Below are 24,883 nucleotides of genomic sequence, written 5' to 3' on the forward strand. Positions count from 1 at the left end.
GTTTTACCGAAGAGAAGAGTTGCATCTTCCACATTCAGGCTAAGCAAAAATGGGCAGTTCACATGTAAGTAGTTATTTAATTTGGATTGTCAAGAATGCAACGATTTCCTGGGTTTGTTTTTGTCAGTTTTCACTTTAATATTAATACAGCTGCAAGTGAAGATTTAACCTCAAAATCAACTTCGTGTGAGAAACTTGTATGCAGCTGGTAACATTGCTTCATTTCAGTACATGAATAATGAAGTTATTATAATACACAGGTCCTAAGTGTTTTAATCTCCTTAGTTAAACAGGGCAGCATATTTTTTTGATAAAAAGAAATGATGTGTTGAATGTAATGGGAAAATAAATTTTAGTTAGTTTAGAAAATTTGTGTTGGAACATTCTGAATGCTAAAATAATTCCTTAGAGATGTATGAAAAACTTCCTGTCCCACAGGCCGATACTTTGAAAATCTGGCTGTTTATCACAGAACAGCAGGGACAAGAGTAATCTCAAAGTGTGGTGCTCACAAAAGGGCCTGATTAAAATCCAGGTGTCAGGATTTATTACATCAAATTACTATATAAATTTTGACTGAGGGAATATTGGCTAACATTTGTGTGTCTGCATAATGACATTTAACCTCAAAAACACATGATTGTCAAAAGCTTGTTTATGATAGCAGTGAATGATTGGTCCCTCTGAAAGATAAGTAGCTTGTGCTGAATAAGCTGGGGGTTTTAGCTCCAATTTTAAAACCAATGGATAAAAGCAATATTTAGTCAGCAATGCATTTTCTCCTTGAATGCTGAAAACCTGTAATTTTACAGTTTGTATCAACAGCCTATTTGCTGATACAGGCTAATGTGACATTAGTTTCTCTAAGATTTATATTACTTTGTCATGTGACTATTTTTTAATTCAAATTCAGCAAGGCCTTGAGAGATGCCAAAGATCTGATGCTTGTGGACCAGTTCTGCAGGACATTTTCTTTGGCAGACTGAGCAAGAGACCCCATACCATTTGCATTAAGCTCCAGTTATTAATCCAAGGAGCTTTTTGTCTCCCTGTGAACGGGTGGATGGTCCCATCTTGACACCATCTTTTTGCAGACTGTCTGTTTGGATAAGGAAAGAGAAGGGAGCAGTTTAGCAGCTTACCTGTGCATAGGAAACAAGGCCAAGAAGGCTCCTGCTGCACAGCCCCAGGTGTCCATATAATCACACATCACAGGGTTGTTGGCAGGCATCTGGTGACAGTCCTGGCTCTGGAGAGCCTTTCAGTGGACTGAATGTACACTGAATGCAGCGTAGAGCAAGCACACTCGATTCAGGTTTAAACCAGCCAGCTGGGGTCTGTCTGTGGCAGGAGTGATCACAGCACTGCATCTCAGGCAGGTTTAGCAGGTGTCTGAGCTCCGTGCTGGACTAGGTAGGCTTGGATGTGGGAGCAGTACACCAGAGTTGTGCTGTAGGCTACGGTGGGAAGAGGTGTGAGCCCGTGTTGAAAGAGGATCCCATGACTCATCTGGGAATTGCACCATTCTGTTGTTCCTATGGAGAAATACCTGCACCTGTGTCAAAGAACCGCTTCTGGAACAGCCTGAAAATAAAATAATAGAATTTTCAGCTGCAGTTTGTTCTTTCTCCTAATCTCGTGTCCTGCAACCGTAGGCTCACGAGTGTCTTATGTGTTGTGTTTTTCAAACCTCCAGAGCAAGTCTTACAAACTCGCAGAGGATATACGAAAACCAGCCGTAGGGAACACCAGTTTGTCAGCAGATGAGCCAGTAAGCACTTTTTTAATGAAGAATGAAAGGGGCACTGTGATGTTGCAGCACCTGCTGCTGAGGTTTAGGGCGGCTTTGGGAGGCACTGCAATGCACAGGGGCAGCTCCTCTTTTGTGGTCAATACTGGCACTGCTGGCTGGGTAAAGATGGCTTTTTTCATTCTGTTGAATTATACATATCTCCAAAACTTTGTCTGCTTTGAAATTTCAGAAGTGAAATTTTTTTCAATAGCTTCTGCTGGAAGAAATATAAAATTGAATATCTATATCAAATGAGGTATTTTATTTGCTTAAATGGATTGAGGTTTTAAAACTTTTTTTTTTTAATGTCATTATTAAATGAAGTTTTCATTGAAAGCTAAGCATTCTTCAGTGAAAAGGTTCCACTATGTGGATATTAAAATGGAACTTTTCAGCTATGTCATTTTAAAATGGAGCTTTCATCACAATTAGTATCTTCCTGAACATGTTAATTTGAACAAAAAGTCAAATTTTACTGAAAAAAATGCTTTCAGTAAAAATTTTTCTAATCAACACCAACTCTTAGAAGCTGAGTTCCCAATTAAGAACTACAACTTATGCAACATTACAGCTTGAAATGTGCATAGTTCCAAATGCTTTTTACTCTCTGAACTCAATCTGGTTCTTTTTTCTACAATCAAGCAGTGTTTTTGATGGCACATCCCTAGAGATTTGAGTTCTCTAATTATTTTAATTATTTTCAGTCTTGCATCAAGCTTATCTGTACTTCTTCTGTCCTTAATATTAAAAGTCAATCCACCTGAAAATCTGGGTGGCTGCTCTGCTGTAAGGAGGGTGCTTTGGGGACGTTTTGGGAACAGCAGCAATGGTTTTTATTATATGATTTGCAAGGTTTGGTGGATTTTTACTTATGTGAAATGTTGTAATTTTTTTTAACCTTCTATCTCTCAAAAATACATGAAGACTCTTTATGCATTATTCTGTGATGTTTGATTAATGGGGGTGGGGAGTTCTTTGGTTTTAATTTAAACCATTTTTAGAGCTTCTCTGGCATATCCTTGAGTTTCATCTTCTCACTGTAAAGCAGCCTAAACCTTCTGCCAGGGAGGGCTCTGTAATATACAAAGGGGATGGCAGGTTTGAGAACTTTAAGGTAAAAAAGTAAGTATAACCTGGAGAACATATTTGCCTGAGGAGTCCTCTTGGATGTCAGCTCACAAACATCACAGGGACTTCTGTGTTGCCTGTGCACATAACTGCCCTTGTAGAAATGTTTCCTTAGTACAAATATTACCACAGCGTGATTTTATTATCTCATCACGAAGCTCAACAATTGCTCTTTGTTGCTTCCCCTGGCAGACCAGTGTTCAGTGACAGTCGATTCTTGTTCAGTCCCTGGCCATAAGCCCATAGGCAGCAGAGGACAGAAATAACTTCTTGTTCAGCCATGCAGCACTGGGGAAGAGCTGTGGCACATTTTTTCATTTCCATGGTCCCTTTTTATTCAGGCTATTTGCTGTTCCTTTTAGATCTGAGGCTGTCCTGTGAATGCCGCTGTATTAGGTGTTAACAGGCATCTACACATGAAAAAATTATGATGTATTTGTGGGGGGAAAAATAAAGAACCCATCTGAAATATCAAAATTCATGACATTATATAAATAGGTCAAGGAATGTTTTACAAAGACACATAAAATTCTGAGGTATCTGGGCTCTAATGCTCTTCTCTGTTTACAACAGTTTTAGTATACTCTACCAACTCCTGTGGTTACTGTTAGGAAATTTTTTGTCACTAGACTCTCGTCTCCACTGGATGGCTTTATTGGCACAAATCAGTTATGATATCTGGTACATCAAGTTTAGGTGCCTCAAAAGAGGGTCCCCGAACAAAGAAACCCTTTGGACAATTAAACCCTCACAATCTAAACTCCCCGTTCCTCATGCAATAGTCCAGACCAGTAGTAATGTCATGGTCTGGGGTCTTGTCCATCTTTATTGGTTCACTGTTTCATTACCAGGTGGTTGCCACATGGTCTTCACATTGGTTTTGGTCAGTTCTGTAGTCCATGTTGTAATGTGGTTGGTATAGCTCATATACCACAATCCATGGGCTGTCCACTCTAGCTATTAATTTTTCAGTAATATTTAAGCTGCTAGGTTTGTCTATTCTAACTATTAATTATGTCCACCTTGTTCAAGTTTCAATACAACCCATCTTTACTATTATCAAGGATTAGATTATTACCTCCAGGTTCTACTGTAATCCATCTTTGACTTAAACAATGTAGCCACATGGTTTAGATAAAGCTCAAATTGCAGCCCTGCAGTTCTAGGGGCTTATGTCAAACAAGAACTCAGCTACTTTCAAAATAATATAAAATTTTCAAAAGTTGCTATCCAGAAAAGTTACTCTGCCTTTGTGTTAACTATGACTAGTGGCTGAAGCAATGGATCGATTGCTGCTGCTTTAGGTGACTCAGCTGACCTGAGAGTATCTTGAAACTTCCTCCACCTCCTTCCTGTGACGTAGAAAGGTGTTACACAAAAACCTCCAAGTTCCATAGGCACAGTTGGTTTTTTTGGACACTAAACATGCATGTCTGTATGTAACAGCCCTTCATGTGCCTATGAATGTATAGATGGTGTTTAGGTAACACGTCTCGCAGAGGAATATTTTAGAAACAATAAAGGGGCCAGGGGGAGAAGCATGTCATCTTGGGGCTTCCCTGGAGGAGGGCAACATCATTCAGGTTATTCTCCTTGTAAATAACTGAGCTTTAAAATACATGAAGGAGTCAGCATGATGTTCTCAAAGATTGTGCCCAAGTATTTCAGCCCTCCCTAGGTATACCTAAGTCATGTTAGCTTTCACTCTGGCATACACAAGAATTTACTTCAGTTCCATCAAGGTTAACCTACCAGAACTCATCACAGGTCTTAGTTAAAGTAATGAGTGTAAAATTTTAATAAGACATAAGAACACTTGAGTCAGGGGTTTGGTATCTCAGCAGAAAAAGAGCTGAAATATGCCGGTTTCCAAGTGTTTCCCAACCAGGTATTATGGTCAATAAAATAATAGTAGACAAGTCTGCCCCAGCGTAACAGAGACTTGAAATACTAGATTTGTCCAAGGTGAATAAAGCCATTTGTTTGCTTTTTTTATGGCTTCCATTTGCAAGGTAAGTATTAAAAGGAAGTGGTGTGAGGCATGACTCATGACTATCCACAGGCATGGAGTCTTTAAAGATTTCTAGCATCCTTTTCTGCCTTGGCTTCAGCTGCTCCACCAGGTGAGTCAGGTCCTTGTCAGCCCCATGTCCCCTCTGCCAGCCCCATGCAGGTGCTGGGTGTGCTCACACATCTCAAAGGTATTTAAGTATCTGGCTTGAACCCTCTAGAAGTAAAAGCTGCAATCTTGAAACACTGGTATCCCCACTGCGTGGTGCCCTGGTAGCTTACTCTGATTTTAAAATTACTCTATGTTAAGGTGTTCTACCAGCCACAGAAATGTTTGGAAGCATTAAAACTGGACACTATAAAATTCAGCCATGAGAGAACCACCCCAAACTTATTTTTTTCTCTTAATTGTGGACTTCTCTGTCACGGTGATGATCATGAATAAATTGGATAAAAAGTTAGTCATCAAGTATTATGAGATATTAAGAAGTATTAGAAACAGGAGGGATATTGTAGGAGAAAGGTGGTTTTAATTTTGCAGTTTAAATAACTATCAGAGCAATTACCTAAACTGTTGCCACTTTTTTGAATAGGAAAAAGTAAACGTGATTAGTTCTATGAGGATCTTATTGTCACTGTTTAGTCTCAGATAGAGAAAACAGGGTTTGCACCTCTTGGTTTGGAAAGAGTCACAGAGTCATTGCAAAGGCTGTTGAGTAATGAAGTTTAATCCATAAGACTTACATATATTGTGTTATCCAGTATAAATTCGTATAGAAATTGTTTTGATCTTTATAGCAAATAGACTGTCAGGAGCAAGCCAGGATTTTGCTGTCATACAGCTGTTAGACATAAAGCAGCCACAAGGATTTGGGAGAGTGACAGCCTGGCTGGCAGATGGTGGATGGCACTGAGGAGGCTGATACCATTCTCTGAGCAGTCAAGGAGGCAGATGGCAATTTTCCAGTTGCATATTGTGGTTGACAAAAATGTGATCGAGAAAAACGCTCAAAAAACCAGAAATGACAGGACAAAAATGACAGGTACGTTTTACAAAACAGGAGAAGAAGGAACCTTGTGGTCAAAAGGATACATTGTCTTAAGGTAGCACTTGCTAATTGATACATCAAAAAGGTGTTTGTCAACCCCACCTTTTTATTACCGCAGCACAAGCCCCGGTGCTTTTTGATACTGCCCTGCTGCAACGTGCTGCAGCTGTTTGCTTCTGTTTGTTTTTAAATGTTAGTGCCCATCTACTCTCACCTGTGTACTAAAAGCCTTCACATTTCACACAAATTCCTACCTGAATAATTGAGCCCACTTATTTGAACTGTACAGAAGAGAGAGCTTGCAGAAGAACCTCATGCTCTGATGCAAGGATGATAGGAGATGGTGAGCACACCACCGACTAATGATGAGATATCCTCACCCTGAATGGCCTTTCCCAGTTAGATGAGGCCTGACCTTGCCTACCAGCAATGGCTCTTTGTTTCTTTTGCTTCTCCACTATATTAAAGAGCTCTAATATTTGGAAGTTTTTCTTATGGTAGTACCCCCCCATTGAAATGAAATGGGCATTATCTCATTTCCTGCCCTTTCTGGTTGGTGGTCTGGAGCTTTCTGAGCAAGTCAACCTTTGATCCCCCAGGAACGTTTGCAGTCCCATGCCAAACTGGCTAACATGGACCAGAACAGGGCTGTGTGTCCCAGGGCCCTGCTGCCACAGATCACCAGGCACCAAGGCCCTCATCCATCCCATGGCGAAGCTGGAGGCTCCTGGTGGAAGAGCAGTCTTCTGCCTGTTGACTCAGAGAGCTCTCCCATCCACAGCTCTGAGATGTGTGATATGTATCTTTGCCATGGGTGAGACAGGTGTTGTTTGTCAGGCAGGCTGGATGCTACCACTGAACTGGCTTGTCCTCCTCTCTCTTGGTGTTGATTCCAGTCTCAACTGCATTGTTAGCTGACACAAGCAGGAAGAAATATTTTCTATTTTTCTATATTTTCTATATTTTCTATATATATTTCTATATATTCTATATTTTCTGTTAGGAATGCAAAGGTTTAAATAAGGTGACATTATTATTTTTATGTAAGAATAATACACCTTATCTAGTGGTAGGAGGCTGTGTACTAAAAGCTGTCTATTGTTACAGAATAACAGAATAGTTTGAGTTGGTTGTGCTCATACCTTTTGCTGTGATCCAGAAAAATTGACCCAGGTCAAAGAGGCCCAAGGTACCACTGTGATAGGGTGAAAAACATCTTTATGACTGGCAACATCTGTTTTAGTAACTCAGACTATTGATGAAGTACAAATATAGCATTAGGTTTTCAGTTCATCTGAAGAAGTAGATCAGAATTAAAACACAGCACCCTACTCCCATGTTTGTTCTTGTGTTTTATTCTTAACAGACAGAAATGCTTGAAATGAGCGATGAGCTTTGGGCTGTCATTAAGACTATGGCTTTGGGTGGGAGTGAAGAGTTTGTTCTGCTAACAGGATGTTATCCTGACAATGTGTGATGTACTAGAAGGTTTTAATCATAAGATCTAAGACAACATGCCCTTTTTTCCCCCCATCCATTACTGTTAGTCTAGTTAATCTTGGATTCCAGTTGCATTATAGCTCATTAAAGACTTCTGCCAGGATAAATAATTAATCTTAGATATGTGTATGTTGATAAAAAATTAATCATGTAGGTGCTGATTTGCCAGAAGCTGTCTTCTCTGATCCTACTGTGCTAGGTACAGTTTAACTAACGAGATGCACACCCCAGTACTGTTGTTTCTTATGCTAACAAGGTGACTACACGATTTGGGACATTTCCTGGTAGACAGGGAAAATAAATTTTTCTTCTCCACACAAAAGAGAAAGAAAATCCTAGAACTGGAAGGCACCTTGAGGTGTCAGCTCACTTATCCACTGCCTACAGGAAGATCAGCTCTGCCTAAACCAATCCTGACAGCTCTAGCTGTGCTGAGCTGGAAGAGAACGGGTTCATTATTGTGAGACTGGGCTCCCTGAAGGTCTTTGAACTGGTGGCTCAATGACTATGCATAGTGAGAACTGAGAAATCTCAACAGGTTCCATAGCTTCCTATCTGTGATGGGTTTTCAATTGGTTTGACTTGTCTGTTTGATTTCTGGTGTTTCTGTCCTTACCTTTGGGACATTACGGATAGTTTGGGAGTTGGCTTCCTAAAGAAATGGAATGCAAGAGGGTGTAGAGGAATGCAGTATGTTCGTATCTGTCACCCTAGCTTGAGCTTGTCACCTAGTTTGAGCCCACTGGCTAATTTTAGATTAATTTACCAGCAGGTTGTTAATCTCAAAATAATTACTGTCTGTTACATTCCTTGAAAATCTTGAGAGGAGAGAGACTATATTAGAAACCCCCTGAACAAAAGACCAAGGTATGAACTCAACCCTTATAAGACACCAAAGAATCCACACAGTGATGGGCCATTATGCCTGTGCCCATCACAGGAATTGCTTCAGCTGCAGCTGGCAGTAGAGGCACCAAAATGAGCCAGTCAGGAGATGCAAATCTGTGGGAAACCAGGCAGAGGGGCTGCTGGTGCTCACCTGCTTGGTAGAGAGAAAGCTCAGATTGTTGCACACGGAACTAGTTTATGCTATTCTTTTTAAAACCTCAGTTTTGTCCAACCCAAATTTGTGAACATAATTAGATATATGTGAAGCATAAGAAAATGCCTGGAAAAACTCTGGCATGATTGTGTTGCCCACCTCCAGTATGCACTGGTGATGCTCTCAGGTATGTGAGACGTCCATGACGCATCAATAGGTGCTGGCCCACAGGAGACCACACATGTCTGACGGGCAGCAGGCAGCTTACCCTGGGACATCTCTAACAGCACCAGAGACCTATGTTTAGACAACTGCCCAGAATTTTATTCCAGACCCCAGTCAAGTGCATGACTGAATGCTGTAAAGAGCATGGCTGGCTCAGTCTGCCCTTTCTGTGAGATTTAATTTTTATTTCTGTTAAAAAATAAAACAACACAAACAAAACAACACAACAGCAACAACAAACAACAACAAAACCAGCCAAAGAAACTTGAAGTAAGACATCCACTAAATAAAGCACATAAAATAGATCTGGCAAAAATGAAGAGCAGGTAGGCACCCAAAATGCCTGGATAAATCCTGCCCTTTTCAGAGCTCTGCCCAAAGCTACTTAAGCTGCATCTTGACTGTTCTGGTCAGCAGCCACATTCCTGCTGGCTCTTCCTAGTGATTTTTTTTATCCATGTACTTTATCAGCGCTGATCTGTGTTAGAGCTGCAGCAGGTGACCAGCACCCTGAGCAGCTGCTCTTTCCATCGTTCTGAGAGAACTCCTCCATAAACCTCTGTTCCTGAGTGTGCTTGTGGCACCTGCATGAGATGATGGAACTGGAAAAATAGCTTTGATTTTTCAAGCTGCATTATCAGCTGTTTTCAGGGAGGGCACATTTTGTCTCTTTTGCAGTATGGAAAGATACCTGGCATGTTCATGATAGCGTTTCTTCTGTTACTGTCTACTGACAGATGAGCACTTTGTATCTACTGCAAGGTTTATTGTCTTTTGCTCGAGGAAGATATTAGATTTTGTTTTCAGAAATGTCTGCAATGTATTGCAGTGTCCCACCAATTTGAAATACTGATGTCTTGATTCCATCAGAGTTCAGTCCCACCCCCCACCCCTCTGTCTTTCTTGGGTTTGCTGACATCTTTGTTAAACAGTTTATTTGTGCTCCATAAGGACTCCACAAGCTAAAACATCAAAGAAAAATCTCCAAATGCTTCTCTGAGCATTGCAGACCATCTTCAACTATAAACTCATCTTACAGCTCCTTAAAGTCAAATGTAATTTACAGTATGAAAAACTACTTGGTGTGCTTTACAAGTTAGAAGTGTTAGTTTTATCTCAGTTATAATCTGTCCAGTTTAATAGAAATAAATCTGTGGCAATTCTAGCCAAAGTTTCAAAGGAAAAGGATTATTGTCCAAAATATGCTTGAGTGAGGCAAAAACTATTCAGGTTAAGTTAAAACAAGCCTTGACACAGGTCATAAATACAGCTATGGTGGAAGTAAAAAGATTTCTTACCACCAGAACTCTGGTTACACTAATTAATATAGAACTATTAGGGAGAAATGAGAAGAAAATTAAATCAGCAGATGGAACTGGACTGATTTTTGAAAGCAGGTTCTCTCACATCCTCTGTCCAGCTGCAAAGCCTGTGTTCAGACTGTCCACCTGATATTTCAAATCTAAGATCCTAACTCCAAAAAAAGAACTATATTAAAGTGATTCTGCCCATATTTTTAAAATAAAAATGTCTACAAGTTACAAATGGTATTAAACATCAATTTATTTTCCCATATATCCCTTACAGGAAAATTCACCTGTCAGAATCCACAGGGTAAGAAGCAGTACAGTTCTGAAAGAGCTCTCCCTCTCTGGCTTGGGAACACTACATCAGTGGGCAGGGTCAAGGCTGGGACTCAGCAAGTAGTGGATATCCACTCACAAGTAGTGGATATTAGCCAGGGCTTTTCAGTGACCCAGACACTGGCCCTGACAGTCACTTACCCAGTGTATCAGATTTCCTGTCTATACAGCTGAGGCTAATATTACACACAGTGCTATAAGAATGGTAAACCCCAGGCACATCACTTCATGTCCTGCAGTGATTTATTTGAAGACACAATCTTTAGCAGAGCTTAAATTCCTCAGTAAATTCCTCTGGTGCTTTAAAACAAACATGTCCTGAACATCATTAAGAAACAGGCCTTCCTTCGCTCCCACACAATTTTTCCCTTGAAAAGAAATGTTTCTGTATATATATCTTTATGAATAATCCTCACAAACCTGCAATGTTATTTTGGTCTCTGGTGTTACCATTTTCCTACCTGCTTCACCTGTGCTACACACAAACACAACACCTACAATGACAGGTTGTGCTTAGGAGTTAAGGACTCATTCACCTGAGGATAACTGACCAGCCATCAAGACATGAGAGAGCAAACCACACTCTCAGTGTTCTGTCATGACATTACCAGGACATTGCAGGTGCATCTGTGGTAGGTTTGGGGCAGCGGGAGCTGTGGGGGCAACAGCATTGGCATGATAAGGGCAATTCCCACAGCCCAGCACTGCTGAGGGGCAAGGCAAGGCAGTACAAACCAGCTCTTGCCTTTCAGAGTTTGTGTCAATGTTTCTGTCCAGGTTGAATGACTGAAAAGCACAAGTGAATGCCAGATGAAGCCTCTTTCTTCTCACTTCTCACCAGTGCATCTCCTGCGCCAGGTCAGGAGGCAGTGAATGTGAAGCAACAGTTCTCAACTCATATTGATGGACTAAATCTGAGAGTCTATAAATTAGAATAGCACTTGGATAATTGCAAAGTAGTCAAATGTCTACATTTGATATGTTAGCACTTTTCTCTGTATTTTGTGCCACAGAACTTTCCCTTTTTTTCTGATTTTTCAGCTGCTTCCTTGGTCCTTACAAAGAAACCCTTTGCAAACAACTCTAGGATATCTTCAGTAGCGGCTGCCTAACACAGGAAGCAAGATCAACCATAAGCATACTGACACTACAGAGCCAAAATAATGATATCTCCCTAGAGCCTTGTCTGCTCCAGGATGAACAACCTCAGCTCTCTCAGCCTGCTAGTCCATATCTTTTGTACATGATGCCACCACAGGAAAAGCACCTACACCCTAACGCCATAGAAAAGCGTAAATGCAATTCATTTTGGATACTAATCAGTGCATCAGTTTTCTAACTTTGTGGTTTTCCATTTTGACCAGTTTCCTGGGAAATTTGAAGACTTAAATAAAATCTCCCATTGGTAACCATATTGGTTACTGATAAGCATCTATTTCCGTGTTGTTTGAAAGGTTTAGAGAAGTTTGTATGTGAGCATACACTAGGATACATCTTCAAAAGCAACATTTGTCACAATGATGTGGTAATTAAAGTGTTAGCTTGTGCTGTAGAGATTAAGAGAAATTATTGCACTGTTATTGTACCTTACTAATTGTTATAGTTGTAAAAATAACTTTTGGTTTCAGTGAGATGGCTGCACTACAGCAGTGAGTTGTATCACTGCATTGGAAAAGCCAGGTGCCCAAATGGCCTTTAGTCTATCACAAAGGTACATTAGTAAAGCAGTGTAGGGACTGGATTTGGGTTTTATCTGTGAGAACTGACCCTGAGGGAGGACCCCTTTAGCCAGACTTGTAGCTCTTTCACCAGAACAGGTGACAGCATGAAACTTTTTCAGAATACCAATAAACAGACTTTCAGGCTGTATCTTGTAAATAAAACACATTTTCTGGCCAGATGGGTACATGGCAGAGCATGGCCCACAACCACATGGCTAAATTCTCTTTATCCCACAAGCTCAATGATGTTGTGCCTTAAGTCTTTCAGGAATTGTCTCTACCCTCTTCTATCCCCAAAGACAAGGAGATTAATCAGCCATCATCTTCTGCTCCTCAGTAGGCCTATGGCAATTTCAGAAGGGCTTAAAAGCAGACTGCCATACCCTGGGGTATCATAACCCTTAATTAACAGTGGTGGTGCCAGTGCCTGGCAGCCCTGCCAAGCAAGTAGCCTGATGCTCATGTTGCTATTTGAATGGAAGTGCCAAAGCACTTACAGTTCCCATTTAGACCCCCTGGAGTCCATGGTCTATATATAGTTTCACTTGATTTAGGAGCCTAGGACCTATATTTTAGTACTATTTTAGAGTTTAGGCATTTAAGAGATTTGATTAATAATATTACAGGGATTGAAGCTGTTGCTGACCTTGTGGTCTCAGATAATTCTATCCTTGTCTGAGAAACAGCAGAATAGAAGACATAGGAGCATTTCAGCCTCTGTGATTCACAGCTTGTCAGATTAGAAGCGCACACAGTTTTCTGTTTACATTGATATGTCAGGCTGTAAATTGCTGCTATGGCTGTGGACTTTGAGTTATTCTCCCAAATAGGTTTAGGTGAAGGTAGCCACATGCACTAATTTTCCAAAATAATAAAAAATACAAATAAATAAAAATAAAAAACAAACACCCCAACAACAACAACAACAACAAAAAGCTTTAGCATGTCATATATCTACAATTATCTTGTTTGCATGAATGCATCAACACAGGAAAGATTTTCAGGGCCAATTTTTGTTCAGGGCCTGGTTCTGTATGCACCTGATAAGGCTTTTGTATTTGCCTGTCGTTAAAGTGGTACAAACAAATGATACTTGATCTGGCATGAAGATGCCTAATATGAAGTTATTACCCTTAATTATTTACATAAGGCAGAACTGGCAGAACAAAGTTATATAGGTTCAGCACTGTGTGTCACGTGGTAACAGCTACTTGTGGATCCTTTCAAGGAGCCCTAGTGACAGGTACAGTATTTCAGCAAAGCCCACTGTGAACTTCAAGGTTTAGATGGCGTGAACAAAGATCAAGCAAAAACCAGGCCCAAACTGATGTCATTCTAACGCAAAATTGTTTCCCATGTGTCTGTTGTGCCTCTGTCTTCCTAGTCAACCCATAAACACCATCATCACGGTTTTGATGCAGACCGAGATGCCAAGAAAATACACAGTGCCTGTAAAGGAGCAGGTAAGGAGGTTCTTGGGGTTTGTACAAAGGGCAATTCCATATTATAAAAGAGATGTACATGAACTTAAGGCAAAACAACTGTTCCAATGAGTTTTAGGCAATCTTTATGCTTTCTGTCACTTACTGACTCCAAGAACATTCACACCCATGAAGATAAAAAGGAAGGGAAGCCAGCTTGTTCCTCAAAGACTGGTAAGATCTAGTTTGTTAATTACTTGCCTCCAGAGGATCGGGGTAAACATACTATTTGTTCCCTGGGATAGGAACATGAAGCTGCCAAGACTGATATCACAGTCATGAGGTTCTGCTAGTCAGGGCAGATTTAGGTCATGGTCATATGTCCTTTCCCAGGCTTTCAAGGAACCACTAAAAACCATCACCACCTCTGTCTTCACCACCATCTCCTGTTCAGCAGAGCCCACTGCAACTCTATCAACTGAAAGGAATATATATTTCTTTCAACTTGCACCAGTGATTTTTAACAAAAAAATATTGGTTCCCACCATCTTCTGAGGTGGTTTGAAGTAAGCTGCCTGACTGTGCACTGGTGTGAGTGAGGAATGCACAGCGTTTCATGGGATCCTCAGGTCCATGGAGGTGACAATGTCCAGTAGAGGAAGAACAGCCAGGCAGCACACAAGACCAATAAGTTACTAATTCACTCCAGGTCTTTGCACAGTAAACATGTATTTAACCTATTCTTCCTGGTATAGCACTGACATTAAGAATCAGCTAGTTAAGTGCTGAATTTCAGAAACTGTTCCTGTCTTATCAATTGAGCCCCTTCAAGACAGTTCCCAGAGGACTCTCCTCCTACTGAGATCTTAACCCCATGTTGTCAGATAGGATCATACTTCCTTCAAAAATTGAACCATACTTTCTGCCTCAGTTCTAAACAGGAAGAACTGGGCAATATGTCCAACTGGCAAAAGCTGCCCTTCATGTGGTGGTGATATGAGGCATGGAAATGAATCAGCTGTTGCTGAATGCCAGTATAATTTGTAATTTTATCCTTTGTGCTGGTTGCTACTCAGAAACCCTTGTTAGTCCCTGCTAACAAAGCACTGAGGCACAGCACAAAGTGCAGTAGGTGGGTGCAACAGATGGAAGAGCACAAGGAGAGCATGGGGCAGTGTCCACCAGCAGGATGTGCATCAGCAGACCTGGAATATGGCTTGATGCCTTTGATCTGCCGTCTAAGTCTTTGCATGCTATGGCATTTTGGCAGTGCCCATCACATGCTGGGTCATATGCCTCTCCTGATGCAAATTCTCCATTTCAATACTTGTCTTGAAGAAATAATGTCTGAGTCGAGCTGCTGGCCCTTAAAGGAAGTGCACCAGGACACCTGTGTTAATGCAATAGCTGCTCTGTTGTGTCTTTTGGATATCCAGGTAACATGACTGTCTCAGCCACAGAATGCCTTCCAGAAGCTTGTTCAGTTCAAACATCTGTTTATATGGCTGAGGGCAAGGAAAGTACAAGAATGAGGTCATTGCCTTTAGTAAGCTTTTCCCACCACTTGCATAAGTTACAGCTCAAAGCTGACTGAGGGCTTTTCTCCTGGAGGGGTCCTGCATGTTCAGTTCCCCCATGTGAGGGGCACCAGATCAGCTGCATCCCTCTGGACATCCCGTACTCCCATTGCACTCTTTTTGCCAAGCAAAGCAGCATCAGCAGACCCAGACCATCAAAGCTGGTTCTGGCTTCTCTTCCTGATTCCATTTAGCAAAAGAAATACTGATTTTGTACAGGCTGTACATCCTGGCAGTGGGTTAATGAAGCTGATTCAAAGACATCCTCATCCACCCCAGTCTCTCACCACACACCCCTCATTCTGTTGTGCCAGCACAACAGTTCACACACTTAATAAACTGGATCTGGTGACTGATCCCTTGGGACTACTCAAAAAAGTATTGACACCAAAAACTTGTATGCCTATGGGCACTGGCATAATGCTGATTTTAGGAGCACTGTCTGACCTCCTCAAACTGAAGACTCAATTTCCCTGATGAAATATGAACAGCACGAGATGGTGAATTTTTATTTTATGGTCTGAACATTGTAGCTGACTAAGTTAAATTTATCCTCAAAAGAATCTTAGATGGTACAAATCCTAAGGGTGGAGCAGTGGGGATATATGTACAGCAATTTTTTTTTATCTTTAGAGATCACATTTTCTTTCTCCTGCATTAGATTCCTGATAAAATAATTCCTATGCACAACTTCTTTTCCAGGAACTGATGAAAAGAAAATTATTGAAGTCTTGTCAAGTCGAACATCGGACCAGAGACAACAAATAAAACAGAAGTACAAGGCTCTGTATAGCAAGGTATTTTGAAATAAATGGCCTCTCTGCTTCAAACCTCATGCCTCTAAAAATACATCATATAGGCCTCTGCTTTAGAAAATACCAAGGGCACAGCAGATTTAAGGAGGACACCAGTTAGTTTCTGATTCAGCAATTTATTTTATCTCCTAAAATACTGGTTATATTTCTAATTTTATGCCTCAGTCTTGTTGAAATCAGCCTTAACCAGATCAGAGCATTTTAATCAAAGTTGGGAGAGCTATGAAATAATTTATAGCTGAAATAGAAAATATTTCAGCTCATGCTCATCTTCAGCACATTCAGAAAAAAAAGTTAATGTAAAAGGGAAATTTTAAGTCACAGTCCCACTTAGACCAGATTCAAATTCAAAGAAACTATGTGATCTTGTACAATTATATTTTATTCCAGTCTTGAAGTAGAACATGTTGCAAAACTAAGAAGTCTCATTCAGCACTCGATTTCTGCAGGAGGAAGCATAGACTGCCTTAATGATTTTGCGTGTAAGAAAAATTAAAGCTTCCAAAATATTATTTCAGGAAACAGCTGAATCCTGCAGAGCTCATTACTAAATACATTGGTATTTTCCTAAGGTCTGCTTGCTCATTAGTCATTAATCAGTGTCAATAAGACAGTCAGCACTGAATCTGAAAGCCTTCTATATGTAAAATTTACATCAAGCATGATACATATTTTCATTCCATAACTACTATAAATTTAGTTCTATAATGAGGATTAATAAAAATAAGCATCAGAAATGAGCAAATGGCATGGGACATCCCAGTTACATCAACATGTATCAACCCTTCTCCCTTGCCTGGGCGACCTGAATCTCTCGGGAAGGAGACACAAGTTGTACCATTTCACCCTCCTGGTGCTCCAGGAACGTGCAGGGTTCATGGTGCCTGCGTTGATGGCAGCCTCTGACTGGAACAGATGAGTGTTCACTTGGGGTTATGTAAGGGGGAATTTAGTAACTTCTCGTTCGTTGTTCTGAACTTGTCAAGTGCTTCCCATCCTACAGGAAATGTTAACTGCAGATGCATTGTCAGCAGGCGTCCTCAGCATACACACACTGGCTAGTCCTTTTCCAGGGTCTCTAAATTTTGAATTAAGTAGATCACATCAAAGAAGGTTGATTTTTTTTTTTTTTTTAAATGCTGATTGCTTGGCACCAAAGCACTTTGCAAAAATTTGTTGATTTTCCAGTAAGCCAGTTTTAACCAAAACTGAAAGAGAAGGTTCCTAAATTTGATCCCTTCTGTGGCAGCTCTTTCCAAGCAGGAAGCTTCTGTGTTTTGTTTCAGTGTAAACGTCTGCTAAGCTTTTAAAAACACTAGTTTGTATTTGTTTAGACAAATAAGAGTAAAAACTGGACTGATATTGACTGGTATTTGAAGATGGGACAATCATTTCATTCAATCTGAAACCAAAACTTTTAGGGAATTTATTTTGCAAGAAAAAAAAGACTGCATATTTTAAGGCCTTTTTAATTCTTTTTTTTTTTTTTGTCCCTTTGTGGTATAGAAGAAGCTTTTAAATCATTGAATTCCCTCAAACAAATTAAGAAACCCTCTAATTCCCCCTCAGCTTTTGCACTAACCCTCCTGACCGTCCCCGCAGGAGATGGAAGAGGTCCTGAAGGGAGACCTGAGTGGGAATTTTGAAAAGGCTGTGCTGGCTTTGCTGGACCTGCCCTGCGAGTACGAGGCCCGAGAGCTCCGGAAGGCGATGAAGGGCGCCGGGACGGACGAGTCGCTGCTGATTGAGATTCTCTGCTCACGAAACAACAAGGTTGGGACACCAAAGTGTGTCACCTTCCTCAGGTAGCAGGGCAAAGAGCTCACCAGGAGTAATCACCTGGGAGGAGAAGGAGGGATCAGCCCAACTTGCACAGCTGAAATGCCTCTTGTCAGTGGCTGCAGTAATAAGATTGCCACACTAGAGCCAAAACCCTTGCAGGAGTTAAGAGCAATATAATTCAGATTTCTTCCTTCTTCCTACTCCTCTCTCTCATGGGTGGCATGGAGGCAACACTGATGAGAGAAAAATCCCTGGATACACGTTAAAGGCAGCTTTGGCACTGCTCTGGTGGTTCAGAGGTACAGGAATGAAATCCTATTGAAAAAGCCCTTTAGCTGTCATCTAGATGCAGGGGAAAGCAGAGGAACACCTGCATGAGTCAGACATCCCTCAAAGTGCTGTCCTGAACCAGGGAATGGGAATCCATGGCTTCTCCCACCCCTGTGGTTGCTACACCTCACACAGTACAGGCACGGTACTGACTTGCTGTTGTTTTGTTTGCTTATTTATTAATTAATAATTTTTTTTTTTTATTTGCCCAGGAAATTGTAAGCATAAAGGAGGCCTACAAACGGTGTAAGTAGTTTCGTCTTTCAAACACCTTCACTTGAAGCCTTTATCACTGGGTGAGCCCTCACAGATTTTTTTTTCTTCCCAGTGTTTGATAGGGATCTAGAGGCTGATGTAAAAAGTGACACAAGTGGCTCCCTACGGAAGATATTAGTCATGGTGCTGGAGGTAAGGCTGGGGGCTTTCCTCTTAGGGAGCCACCTGACAGAGATATTTCCTTTTTTTAATCCTGTCTTCCCTAAGTAATCATAATAAGCATTAGCTGGTATTTATAACAGTGTAGTTATGATATGTAGTAGAATGAGGTGATTGCAATAAACAAAAGGCATTCTTCATTATGAAAGCCTGCAGCTTTTTAATATATAGCCAGAAGTTATAAAGTCAGAAGTAATTTTATAAATTTTGATACTTTAAAAGTAATGGCATTATTTTATTATTATTTATAGCACAGTAATGGCTAGAATACTCGTTTGAGGTCATGGCCCCATTATGCTGATTTTTTCCCCAAACTGTCAAAATCTTATTTCCATCTCAGCTAAGTATTTTAGAATTCAGACAGATACAGAACAAGTAAGATAGATATTGCTGTTATGTTAGTTTTTCTTTCACCAAAAAAAGCATATTTTCCATTAGAGCACACTTTATTTTAAAGCCTTTTCATGAAATAAAGCAAAAAAACAGTATCTTCATAAAGACACCCTATAACTAAGAAAAATAGGATCACACCTAGAAATGCAATGTGGTAGCCAGTCAGATCAGACAGCCCTGGGAAACGAGAAGACTGGATAAATATAAGAAACTTTAAAGACTTAACAGTCACATCATTAAATACATCACAGTTAAGATTCTCATTCTGGAAAGTATGAATACACCTCTCCTCAATCTCCTGGAGTATATTTTCAGGAGTGGCAAATACATATTATTAATTAATTAATTTTTTTCATAGATCAGTCCTTCATATTTTCTCCCAGGACTTACAGTGTTGGTGAACACTCAGAGTATATAGATTAGTGAGGAATACATTTTGCAGCTGTTGGGGCATATCCAGCACTGTGAAAACCATCTGCACTTCACTGCAGGTACTGGGAACCTTCCCGCTCCAGAGACATCAGCATTTGCAATCTCATTAGGGCCCCAGCACACAGCAAAGAAAACTGGGAGATAAACCCCACCCCACAGGCAGCAAGAAGTCAGCGAAAGCAGGGGCTGTGGTGAGCAGGAACAGATGGTTCAAAGCGGCAGCACCGAGTTCCACCACGCCTATCACCAGGCATTTGTCAGCAGATGGCAGCAAAACTATAACCAAAATATTTGTGAGGCCCACACGCCGACCATCTTCCCTTCCACTAAGAAATGTAACCGGTACTTGTTTATTTCTTTTTCTACGGTCATCCCTCTCTCTGTAGGCAACCCGAGATGAGAGCCAACAGGTCAATGCAGAGCTCGCTGAGCAAGATGCCTCAGATCTGTATAAAGTAAGTGCACTTGTGGAAAAATCCCCATTTACCCCATGCTGTGCAGCAAGGGCTGCCTCGGGATGACTAAACACACCAAGCATGGGAGCAATGACAGCGTAAGGACACGAGCAAGGGGGGCTCAGGCTGGAGCTCAGTGGATCAAGGGCTCTGGCTGACTTCTTGTCTCTGCTGTGAATAAACAAGTGCTTCAAAAACATAACATATAATTTTGAAGGCAGGAGAAGGCCGCTGGGGGACAGAGGAGCTGGCTTTCAATGTGGTCCTAGCAAAGAGAAGCTATAGCCAGCTGAGAGCTACTTTTCAAGCCTATGAAAAGGTGAGTTTTTATCTTCTGCGGTGTGGGTTGCAATAGGGACTGACATGTAGGTGCAGACCCTAAAATGACACGTAATGATCTGAAGGGTCTTTTTCAGCCTAAATAATTCTGTGTAGAGTGGACAATCCATTTTTTGCTATTTTATAACTTCTTGAATGCTTTAAAAATTTTGGGAAATACTTTTACACAACTGTATCCTGAGTTTAGAGAAATAGCAGATAAAAGCTGTATCTTTTGCCAGTGCAGAACCTATTCCCCTTCATAACCTACACAACATCCAGCCAAACAAATGTCACACTGTTGTTTCCTTCCCACAGCTGCAGGGCAGTAGGTATCCCCACTCCTACAGCAAAGGGACAGGTTCACAAACTGCTGCCTTGAAGCAAGGTTTTGCTTTTCTGGTCTTTTCCTCTCCTTCTCCTAAGCAGAGCCTGTCAAGGTCTCTCCTCCTGACCTCCCCACCTCATATTGGTTGGGCAGAAGCACGGCAGAAGCTTCCTGTCTGCCCACGCTGGGCAGTCAGCCTGTGCAGGTGCTTTGCTGTACCTTCCTCTGTCTCTGAGCACAAGGCAAAATAGGCAGCAGGATCCCCATGGAACTTTTCCCCATGGATAAAGTACCCACCGGGGCATTTTACACATGCTTGGGCCTGGACCCCCACTGAGCTATCTTGCCTGAAAATCACCCCAGAAGGAAAAAGCTGTGGGAGATCCAAGGTTCTTCTTCTAGCAGAGAGGTGGAAGCTCAGCAGTGACGTTTATTCTCAGGAAAGGGTCCCCCTCCAGCCTCTGGTTCACAGTCCTGAACTTCCATGGGATGACTCAGAGTTCATCAGAAAACTGTAACCCTGGGCACTGAGGATGAAAAAAGCTCCAGTCAAGGCCATATTTCAGTGTCAGCATAATAAGGAACCAATAGTTGGAAAAATATTTGCAGCTTAATCCAAGTCTTGGTTTCTTACTGGCAGGAGAACAAACCCAGTTACAAACTAATACTCTCTCCCTTGGAGTGGCCCAAACCCTGGGGATTCATTTAAATGCTCCAATAGCCAAGCTACCTTGGGGTTTTGATTCCTAAAGCCAAGCAGATTGGGTTGCCCAAACCAATTCACCACATCCTGCCTGGCTGTACTTGAAGTAAAAGTGGGCCAAGGTTAGAGCCATGCAAACATCAGTCCTCCTCTGCAGCTGGAGAGATAAATAGGGCAAGATCTAAACCAGGTTGGTTGCTTGCAGAACTTAAGCCTAAATTCTCAGGAAGGTGTCCTTGCTGCCTTGTATGCATGGTCTCCCAGCTCTGACCTAAAAGTTTACTGGAGTCTTGAATCATGCAGAACCATCCTGATAAGCAAAACAGAGCAAAGTAAAAGACTTTGAGGTTCCTCAAGTTCATAAAAGTCAGGATAAACTCTGTTTTGAAGTGGTAGTCTGCTTTTCCCCTTTCCTAAAGAATAACACAAAAACTTGGGGACAACTGCAGTGCTTGTAAACTTTCCCTGGGAAGCCAAAGACAATAAGTAACAAAACTTCACAGAGCTGGTAAAGCTCCAAAAATTATCTTATTTGTGTGGGAGCCATCCAGAGCCTTTGACAGAGGGGTAGAGAAAGCTCAAACAGTTTCTCCTGACCAGGGGTCACTCAAGAAGAAGCTGCAGTTTCTTTGTCCTAGAAGCTGCCAGACACATGAGACTGATGTAGGTTATCTATCTCTCAACCACTGTGTGCCTTGCCTGGTTGTGTAGACCTTCCCTTGGTGCCAGTGGCTCTGTGAGCACTTCCACCAGAGGAGAACTTCATTTACCCTCAAATTACTCCCCTGGAAAGACTATAAAGGATCTGGATTGGCCTTTTTCCACTGGGTCCCCAATCTGATGCTAGTTTTATGGCAGTGGGATGACATGTACAGACAGCAGCTCTTATGGCTTCTTTTTGTTGTCCTCATAGGTGTGTGGGAAGGACATAGAAGAATCCATTAAAAGTGAAACGTCTGGAGATCTGGAGAAGGCTTATCTGACTCTCGGTAAAAAAAAAAAAAAAAAAAGTTTCTTTTGTAGTTCTTGCCATGACCTGACATTGCTTGTTGGGGGTCTGTGTACAGCTTGGCAACAGCCATCGAAATAGCCCTAAATTGAGTTGACATATCCACCAGGAAAAAAAAAAAAAGGCAGTTTTCAGTAGTGATTTGGACTCCTTGGTTTCAGAAATAAACCAGCTAAATGGTTCTCTCTCCACACAGCTAAATTATTTGCTCTCTAATACGGAGCGACCACCTCCAAGCTGCCCCTGAGACCATGGCTGGTGATAACTTCCAGCAGATTCCTGGGCATCACAGAAGAGTGCTAGCCAGCCACCACAGAAATGTGCAGGGTCCTCAACAGCAGTTTAGCACTAGGGTTGACTGTGACTGGTATTTAAGCCTGTGCCCTGTCTCTGGTTGGCTTACTGGTTTTGCTGCTATTCCATCTGGATCTAGGCTCTCCCAGATCTTCCCCCTGTGATCTGCAGAATGAGCAGCTACCCCGAGAATAGATGGGCAAGAGGAACCCCAAAGGGGAAAATGCTCGTTCTCATTCATGTCATTTTCACTGTGGAATGGCAGAGTACTCAGTGCTGATCTCCCTGTGGAAAGATGTATGTCCCTATTCAGACTCCAAGATTTCTCCTGGCATACTGATAGGGGACCAGCCTCAGAATTAAAGCCCTACCAGGTTATATGTCTGAGCATAACCCCTAGAGAGTTTCCTTTATTTCTTCCTTATTTATTTACTGCTGCTTGAAGAGGTATTACAAACTATAAATATACAAGTATAATGAGTCCTCTTATTACTGTTTTCTCTAGTCAGCTGTGCCAAAGACTGCCCAGGTTACTTTGCCACACTTCTGCACAAGTCGATGAAAGGAGCTGGGACTGATGAAGAAACCTTGATTCGCATCCTTGTGACCAGGGCTGAGGTAGGGTACCTTACATCCTCTAATGCCTCACATCAGCTCTGGGAGAAATACAAATGTAGAGGGTATGAAGTGAGCCCTGATAGATCATGTGCTCAGTAAACCCTTTTCAGCCCAATGACATCAGTGGTCACACTCTGCTTCTGTACCCAGGCAACTCCAGTTTTGATATTGAATCTATTTCTGTTTTCAAAAGGACTAAAGCAGGAAGCATGCAGGCAATTTCAAGTGGAGTCAACTGTACCTGGTTAAAACTAACCCATGGGGAGGTCTGGCCCCAACAGAATGCATAAAAGTAAATACCTAGTTAAGTAATGGTAAAGCAGCAGTTCCCAAACTGAGAATTGCTTATAAACATATGCTGCCAATTTTCTCTGATTCCAGCTGGGAAAAACAGATGGGGAGGAGGGAAGAAAAATAAAAAGCCAAAGGAGGTAACTGTCATTTTAAAAAGCACAAAACTTCACAAGACATTTGAGATCTTAAGCACAATCTTTCAGTCTTCCTTGTAAACTGTGTAGGTTGTAACTCCAGGTCTGTTTCAGTCAACATAGGGGAGGAGCCTTTCACAGCAACAACGAAAGCACGTTTCCCAATGATTCACATTGTGAGAAGTTAGGCTCCAGGGTATTCTCGTTGTTAAGACACAGCCCAGTCATTACAACATTTAAAACCTGCAGTGATAGAGATCAGATCTGTGCCCTAGGTGCCTTTCCACAGGAAATCTCAAGACAAGGAGTTTACTTCTTCCCCTCTCTACCCCCGCCTCCAGTAGTAACCAGAAAATTACTGCTGTGGGCAGAACAAAACCCTCTTTTAGCCATACTCCTGGAAGTGCCTCTTTCCCTGCTTGCCACCATGGAATGGCCTCAGGAGTTCACAGCAACCTTTGTGTGTTTTTTCTGGTACCAACACTGTGCTGGCACAGCACCTCTGGGCAGAGATTCCCCAGCCACCTGGCATGGCTTTCCACACAGGCCCTCTTCTCAGTTAGCATCCCCTCACCACTCCATCTGACATGGGCTTACCACAAATCTGAATGTTAAGCTGAAAGTCCTCCAAGATTTTTAGACCTCCTGCTTTCTCCTCTCCTCCTCCCACCAGGTGTGTGGTGGACCTTGGATCAGACCCCAGGGGTTCTGGTAGGAGCAGGGCATATTACTCAAAGCATGCATTTCTCTTCTAAAGAGGCTCTTGTTGTCTCCTCAGAGCGACCTGCCAGCAATAAAGGAGAAGTTCCAGCAAATGTACAAGAAGCCATTAGCTGAAGCTGTCCGATCTGATACCTCTGGGGACTTCAGAAAGCTGCTCCTGGCAATTTTGCATTAAAAAGCCACCAAGAATGAAGAGGCATGCTGAGCAGCCACCTCTTGATTAGTTTCCAAAATAGCATCCAAAAAATGTGGCATTAGCACAAAGAAAAATATCCAATTTATTTTCTTTCCAAATGGGAAATGTGTTGCCAAGTAATGTTGGATGTGAGGTTTATGTTATGGCTATCTTGCCAAATGTCCTTAAGCAATAAAGACATGTTTTAAAAAATGGATCTAAATTGACCTCTTTGTGTTTGCGTATGTGGAGGAATCTTCTGTCATTGTTTCTTCTGGGTAGATTTTCTGTCTTTCTCTCATTCTGAATATTATCCCTGTTCTCTCCTCGATTCAGTGGATGTCATGTCATGCCATTACAGTCCTGCCAAGAGAAAATGGATAGTAATTTCTTCTCAGCTCATTATAACAGCTCTTTAAACAACCTGAGGGCTTGTGAATTAATGATTTAAGTCGGGATCTGATTAAAATCCTGCTGTCAACAGGGAAGGCCAGAGTGATTTCCCTGGCTGTGAGTTGCACTTTCAGCATAGTCACC

General features: G+C 41.6%; 1 protein-coding gene across 2 annotated transcripts; it reads left to right on the forward strand.

The window, feature by feature from the left end:
- Positions 1-24,551, forward strand: ANXA13 (annexin A13). Of its 2 annotated transcripts, XM_050314134.1 has the most exons (12): positions 8-64; positions 1,697-1,771; positions 13,495-13,573; positions 15,811-15,905; positions 17,526-17,696; positions 18,248-18,281; positions 18,364-18,443; positions 19,682-19,750; positions 19,968-20,069; positions 22,013-22,088; positions 22,908-23,020; positions 24,227-24,551. In XM_050314134.1, exons 1-12 carry the CDS (start codon positions 50-52, stop codon positions 24,344-24,346), a joined length of 1,029 nt encoding a protein of 342 aa, XP_050170091.1. In that variant the 5' UTR covers positions 8-49; the 3' UTR covers positions 24,347-24,551. The 2 variants fall into 2 exon arrangements, with proteins under 2 accessions (XP_050170099.1, XP_050170091.1); XM_050314142.1 differs by lacking the exon at positions 1,697-1,771 and having other exon boundaries at positions 1-64.
- Positions 24,552-24,883: the final 332 nt, after the last annotated feature.

Source organism: Myiozetetes cayanensis, unplaced genomic scaffold (assembly GCF_022539395.1).
Source record: "Myiozetetes cayanensis isolate MyiCay16 unplaced genomic scaffold, myiCay2020 scf1, whole genome shotgun sequence".
Taxonomy (NCBI): Eukaryota; Metazoa; Chordata; class Aves; order Passeriformes; family Tyrannidae; genus Myiozetetes; species Myiozetetes cayanensis.

Bases quoted from the DNA above. Each gene is read 5' to 3' on its own strand.
- ANXA13 (XM_050314134.1), top strand. The intron at 13,574-15,810 runs GTAAGGAGGTTC...CTTCTTTTCCAG, and splicing joins CAGTGCCTGTAAAGGAGCAG to GAACTGATGAAAAGAAAATT. The intron at 17,697-18,247 runs GTTGGGACACCA...TTATTTGCCCAG, and splicing joins TCTGCTCACGAAACAACAAG to GAAATTGTAAGCATAAAGGA.